The sequence below is a fragment of the Argentina silus genome (assembly GCF_951799395.1).
Source record: "Argentina silus genome assembly, chromosome: 21".
Taxonomy (NCBI): domain Eukaryota; kingdom Metazoa; phylum Chordata; class Actinopteri; order Argentiniformes; family Argentinidae; genus Argentina; species Argentina silus.
In genome coordinates, this window is record NC_139675.1 from 14,147,247 (window position 1) to 14,154,326 (window position 7,080).

At 44.5% G+C, this 7,080-nt stretch overlaps 2 protein-coding genes across 2 annotated transcripts in view; one reads left to right on the forward strand and one right to left on the reverse strand.

Annotated features, from left to right (window-relative positions):
* adra1d (adrenoceptor alpha 1D) overlaps window positions 1–1,552 on the forward strand; it is a 10,511-nt gene extending 8,959 nt beyond the window's left edge. The window contains exon 2 of the mRNA XM_083692640.1: window positions 4–1,552. Coding sequence (XP_083548766.1) covers window positions 4–554 — 551 coding nt within the window. The 3' untranslated portion in view covers window positions 555–1,552. The remainder of the gene's footprint in view (window positions 1–3) is intronic.
* Window positions 1,553–5,637: 4,085 nt separating this feature from the next.
* Window positions 5,638–6,723, reverse strand: LOC310821213 (5-hydroxytryptamine receptor 4; the record flags this gene model as incomplete). Its single annotated transcript, XM_083693170.1, has 1 exon — window positions 5,638–6,723. One exon carries the CDS (start codon window positions 6,721–6,723, stop codon window positions 5,638–5,640), a length of 1,086 nt encoding a protein of 361 aa, XP_083549296.1.
* Window positions 6,724–7,080: the final 357 nt, after the last annotated feature.

The following is a 7,080-nucleotide window of genomic DNA, read 5'->3' on the forward strand; positions in this document are numbered from 1 at the left end:
CAGGTTCCTTCTTCCCGGCCCTGAAGCCGTCCGACATGGTGTTCAAGGTGATCTTCTGGCTGGGTTACTTCAACAGCTGCATCAACCCCGTCATCTACCCTTGCTCCAGCAAGGAGTTCCAGCGCGCCTTCACGCGCCTTCTCAGGTGCCAGTGCCACCGCCGCCGCAGGGTCTTACGCCGCTACTATGACCAGAGGTGGCGGGCCGCCGTGAAAGCAGGGCGAGACCCCCGGGGGGAGTACAGGCCCGGATTCACCATCCACGAGTCCTGCGGGAGCTCCCTCTACTACAAGGGCAAAGGGCGCTCGCTGAGCTTCAAAGGGTGGAACCTGTTCCCGCCGCTGCAGAAGTCTTCGTTCCAGCTCAAGGAGAAGATGAATAATCTGTCAAATAAGATCAAGGCCGGGCCGGGGAAAGGCGCCGCGGCACCCGCGCTGGGCAGGACGGAGATCGACACGGTGTCCATGGGGATCTACAACGACTGCGCCGAGCAGAGCAGCTACCAGATCTATGACCTCACAGACTGCTACAGCCTGAAGGAGACAGACATTTAGAGGGAGAAGGGATGCTGTCATTTCAGTTTCTGGCCAGTGAGAACTTTTGACCTCATCTGAGCAATGGCTCAATCAGACCACGTGGTACATTAGCGCAGCTAATGACTGTGAAGCAGGATGTGACTGCAGAGAAAGTCTGAGAAAAATGCTTTGGCACTTTTTGTCCGGCAATTTTGATGAAAGGGTTTTATGTGGGGTCTGTAAATGGCCACGACTTTGATCCAAGCACAAATTGGTCCAAAATATGATGCCAAACTTGCGATGAGTATCATGTTTGTGTGTGTTGTTTTTTGGAAGAAGAGTGCTCTGTCCCAAGGAAAGTGGAATAGTACTACTTGAAATGCACTACAAGAATTATGTTTGGTAAAGGCACATAAGGCCTACACTGGACAGGTGTACCCATCCATACCTGGCAAGATGAAAAACTTTAGTCTCAATGTTCCTCAGTCACTGTGGCCTTCAAGATTTACTACTCTCAATCGCCACCATCTTACCAACCAGCAGCACATGACTTCAAAATCCTCCATTTTATCATCCACGACACACACCTTTTTTTAAATAGGGCATCCAACTCAACGGACACATGTACAAGGATCGTGATTTTGAACAAACAATTTGCCGACAAGTGAAAGCCACTAACTTGAAGCAATTACAAAAGGACAATTTGTGAAGTACAGCATATACATTAACTACATGTTGTTAACTATGATGAACTGACATCAGATCTGTATGAAATTCTAACATTTATTTGTCACGTTCAGAATGGATATGAGCGAAGAAATGACCAGTTGAATGGGTATGAAACAGTATTTACATTAACTGACACAAGACGAGAGGTCATTTGACTTGGAGAGGACCATAACGTTGATAAAACCTTGAATCCATTACCAGTCTGCTATTTGTGTTGCCAAAAGATGCTTCGGTTTTGTTTGTATTTGCTGATGTTATGACGTCTGTCAATGTCAGATATAAAGCAAAATAAAAAGGAAAAAAAATAACAGGCCTACTTCTTATATTGGACAGAATGGAAGTGCTCTTCATTGTTCAGTAACGCTCCTTCAACTGACCGACTAATCATCAAGACCTTGACCTGTGTGTTAGAACAAAGGACAACATCCCATACAGTATCTTTACTGCCGGAAAGACCAGAAATGTCCATTAATTAGATGCACTAATACCTATAATTTCCAGCAGATGTCACTATTGGAAGATGTTGCATATCCTGCAGTTCCTCATTGGATATGCACCACATTAATGATCCACATGATCCACTACACTGAACAGCACTACCACAGATTTAGACGCTGCTTTGTCTCTATGCGCTATCTGGTCATAAACATTGAGAAGTAAGCAAGTATTCGCTGCAAAAGCTGAACATAAGTCATAGAAGTGTAAGTCAGTCCAGGTGCCAAAATCTCTACAGCGCTGACAATGACAAAAAAAAGGATAAGGAACTGCCTGCAATTGGATTTTACTGGGTACCTGTGTGTGTGTGTGTGTGTGTGTGTGTGTGTGTGTGTGTGTGTGTGCGCTCAGATTAAGTGAAATTACATTAAGTGTGATGTATGATTGCATTGGAAGTCACATATTTGCTCACTCACTGTCAACCCTACCTGCTAGGTGTTGAAATGATGCTTGAATGCGACTGGTCCGTCTAGAATCTCGATGCGGATGTCTGGATTGGCACTTCATCCTACAAACAGATAAATTAAGATAGGTGCTATATTGCTTGTTTCATAACATAAACAAGAATAACCAGGATATAGTCTGATATAGTTTATTTAGTTGTCATTATCGTAAAAAAACAAGTACGAAACATTTGTTTTGAATAAGTTGAGTTGCTACATCATTCAAGGTTGCACTGTCCACTTTGAAGTTAAAATCCTAGGATATTTATTCGCTGAATATTTATAGTCAGTTTCCTACTTACTGTAGTATAAGCAGACATTCACTGATCAAACATTTTAAGAGATTCAGATTCCCACACAGTTACACAGTTCTGTTTCTAACCTCTCCTTGTAGGTGTTGCCTGGTGTTTTCAGAATAAACTGTTGCCCTGCAGCCAGGTGATTCATCCTCCCTTGAGGAGCAATACGAGATTGTTTTGGCCCTGAATACTAAAACAGCTTTCATAACAACATCTCCACTGTTATGTCCTATGAGCTGTGAAAACACACCTTCCACAGCCTTTCCGTGGAGCGAGGAGTTCCCTTTCTCCTTTTCCACTTCCAAATTACCCAAACCATGCTGGGCGAAAAGTATTATCATAATAATCATGAAGTTATGGGAGAGTAGGCCGTGTGTTTTGACACCTCTTATACACTTCCTACTGGGTTGAGTCAAGGTGGTATCCTTGATTGGTACATGCAGCTTTGTAACTTCAAAACGTGTGTTGCGTTTTGATGTTCTCTGCCCAGAAAACTTTCTCCAATCTGGCCAAAACCTTTCATTGACACAAACTAGCTATCGGCAGAAAAAGGGGCTACTTATCATGTCGATTCAAACAAGAGAAGTTTCCACGGGAGTAGGAAGCTTCTGTACACACGAACCGACAGGTGGAAAATTACAACCAATCTCAAAACAGTCGGTGAATCTTCGCGTTTGAGAGGGCCAATTAGTTTGAGCAATGCGCTGCGCATGTCACTGATCTACAAATCAACTCAATCATTCATCGGTAAAGAAATAAGCACCGATTTTGTGATCAATATTAGTGAATCTGCATCATTCATTGCATCATTCAGTGCATTGCTGAGGCTGATCCTCTCAAGAGCAGAGTTTGTTTTTGCACTGATTAGGCCAACCGCCCTTTTCGTGCCAAATCCAGGGGTGTGATTTTTAATCTGCTGCAGAGTAATTATTCTGCTAATTTGTCTGTTGGGAAGAGAAGCGATAGGATTTTATGCAGAAAAATATCCTAATTTTGACAATAACAAGACTAAATAATTATTCAAATGACTTTGAAGCTATTTTAGTCAAAATTACTAAGACTAGACTAAATCTAAAAAAGGGTGCCAACATTAACAATGGTCTGTGTGTGTGTGTGTGTGTGTGTGTGTGTGTGTGTGTGTGTGTGTGTGTGTGTGTGTGTGTGTGTGTGTGTGAAAACTGTGAATCTCTCCAAGAGTAAACACAAAGCACTCTGCATGGCAAAACTATGATTAAAGACACACTTAGAGATTATAGTGTATCTGCCTTGCAGCCCTACAGGTTACCATAAATGAATTATTAAACTCTTCCTTATTTTTCCATTAAAATCTTCCCCAAATAATGTAATTTGCTATTCTACTTGAAGTGTATTTTGTATCTTAGCTGTTTTCAGCATATAGCATCTGCATTTTTGCTCATTTTTCAATGGAGGCAACAGGGAAATGTTTTGGCTTTTTGATTCATCTCACACAGGTCACATGGGATTTTCTTTCTAATCATCCCAATCTATTTCCTCTGCTCCTTCCTCGTTTGAACATTGTTGTTATTGAATTGAATTGAATTTCCCCCTCAACCCCTCTCTCTCTCTATCCCTCTCTCTCTCTCTCTCTCTCTCTCTCCCTCTCTCTCTCTCCCTCTCCCTCTCTCTCTCTCTGGCACAGTCTTGACATCTATTCTATCTCTTATTATTCTTACTTGGCATGGCCCGACCGGCTGGTGCCAGTGCTTGACCCAGTCTGTCCAGTGACAGACAGTAATCATTTCATAAACACCATTTAATCAAAACATAACCATATTTCACAATCTATTTTCTCCCCAACTATTTCCTCCAGCAAATATTTCCAGAGAGGCAGTCTAGCCTTGGGACCTTCCTTTTTGGACATTGCCTTTAGTCACAGCTGAGGGGTGTTGTTAGGCCTGACGTGAAGCGGAGGCAACCCCTCAGCTGTGACTTTATTCACGATTAAGCACTGACTCGAGTGCCATATTACTTTTATCCAACAAAAAACGAGAATTGTGACAAAAAAACAATGCCTTAAGTATTTATTTTGTGATGGATTGTAGTGGTTTCTGCCCTGGGCTCAGAAATATAGTTCTCAAAACAACCACTTTTGTCATATGATAAACAAATCTTCGTAATTTGTGTGTTTGTGCAGAGATATTACTGCAATGTATGGTAAACAGGTACAACGTGTCATAGCTGTTACTTTATCAGGGAATAAAGCATGAAGTATGCCTCTCGGCCAATCACAATGCTAATGACATGTTTCATTGTCATGTCGTTGCTAAGGGTCGGGTTAAACACTGGAAAGAAAACATCCCCTTTGGTTTGCATTGTATTTGAAACCGTTACAGCTGCATGTTCTATGACACCTCAGTAATTAACCCTATCTCTGGATACAAACTAGCATGCCAAGCAACAAAAGGCACTAGTTAACATAGCTGTCAAAATATTACATAACATACATACATAAGTATGCCAAAAAACATGTGACAATTTACTTTTCTCTCAAACAAATACATGGTTGCGCCTCGGGCCGGTTCACACGTCGGTGGTGTGGATTATTTGCCAAGCAGAGCACACCTCATGGTTCATTATCCCCTACTTAATCAACACATTTGCTGTTGTCAGGAGACCCTCGATGTAGAATAGTCCAGTCAGAGCATTATTATACCTGTAAATTAATTAATGCTGAAACCCATCCTCTCGAGTAGCAACCCATTTGTTCAGGACAAAGAGCAACCAAGGAAACATGACTATTTATTCTGGAGCTCAGAGACATTTTGTGATACAAAAGCAGACCTCACATTTCATGAATTTACAAAGCTAGACATTTTCTGGAGAGTATTGACATTATTTTAAACAATGGCTACCGCAAATACAATGTTTATTTATACCCTGTCATGTAAGGGTATTTTTTCACCCTTGTGTTTATTTAAATTGAGTTTCTATGAATTTCACATGAGTTTCTCCAAATATCGATGTTGCCTGTTGAGTTAGTGGGTGAATATCTTCTAGGAGAAAACGAGAACAATGTAGTCCCTTACAAAAGTGTCCTCAGGACCATGTACCTTTACAATACTGCACAGAGCTAGAATGCACTGTACAGCATGAGCCACCGACAACATCCAATCGAGGTCTCTAGGAGGTCATCTCTTATTGGTTGTCAGTGCGTTCATTGCACTCCTTCCTGGTTTGTGATAGGTCCATTCCCGGCGTCGACCCAGGCAGACATATCCTACATCCCATGATCATTAGAAACGCCCTGCGGTAGGACCGGTTGAAGAACCCGTAGAGGAAGGGGTTCAGGGATGAGTTCACATATCCCAGCCAGAGGAACACATCCCAGACCACCCCCGCCGTGCCGTAATCAATGAACGGGTCCACGATGTTGACGGTGAAGAAGGGCAGCCAGAAGATCAGAAAGACGCCCATGATGATCCCCAGGGTCTTAGCGGCCTTCCTCTCCCTCCTCATGGCTTTGCGCTGCCTCTGCTTCTTGCTGGAGTCCTTGCCCACCCCCGCCGCCATCTGGCTCTCCATGGCGCTGATCTGCATGGCCTGCCGCTTGGCCGCCTTGTAGATCTTCCAGTAAGCCACCAGCATGACGCCCATGGGCAGGTAGAAGGCTACCATGGAGGCCATGACGGCATAGACGCGGTTGACCAGGAACACGCACACGTCCTTGGGCAGCGGGACCTCCACGCCTGCCTGGTGGAGCCCCAGCATGATGGGACCGAAAGAGATGAGCATTGGAACAGCCCAGCAGACGACGATCAGGAAGGCTACGCGTACGTGGGACATCTTGAGATGGTAGACGAGGGGGTTGCAGACGGCGTAGTAGCGGTCGAAGGCGATGCAGCTGAGGTGGAAGATGGAGGCGGTGCAGAGCATGACATCTAGGCTGGAGTGGAGCTGGCAGAAGAGGGCGCCGAAGCACCAGCAGCCCTCCACGGTGCGCACCATGCTGTAGGGCATCACCACCAACCCCACCAGGCAGTCAGCCACTGCCAGGGACATGACGAAGGAGTTGGTGGGCGACTGGAGCTGTTTGAAGTAGGCAATGGAGAGAACCACCAGGAAGTTGCCCACCACAGTGCAGAAGATGCCCATGATGAAGAAGGCGTAGAGGGCCACGCGGGAGGCCTGGCTCCTCAACGTGGTGCAGTGGGGCTCCTCCAGGAGGGAGGGAAGGGAAGCGTTGTTGGCATCCTCCAGCCAGCCTGAGCTGCTGTTATCCATGGCTTGATCTGGATCTGTAAAAATACACATACAGACACACACTGTTAATGAGCGTTTTGGCTTGGGTTTGTGCTGCCAAGGTGAGCAGTTTCAAAGTACAGCTTGATTTGCCAAAAAATGAAGCTTTCAAAGAGAGTCTTGTATGCTCATATAACCCGAGAAATGCAAACAAACCGCCCATGAATTTAGTTTTGTTTTTGGTCATCCATCCTCACTCAAAAGCATTCCCTCATTAGTTTAATCCCTAAACTGTGTGTTTTATCTTGACACATGCAGCTAAATCAGTGTTAGATGAGCTCACCCAGCATGCTGGGCCCTTATTGGCTAGTTTTAGGCATAACTGTGGAGCCAGAACCC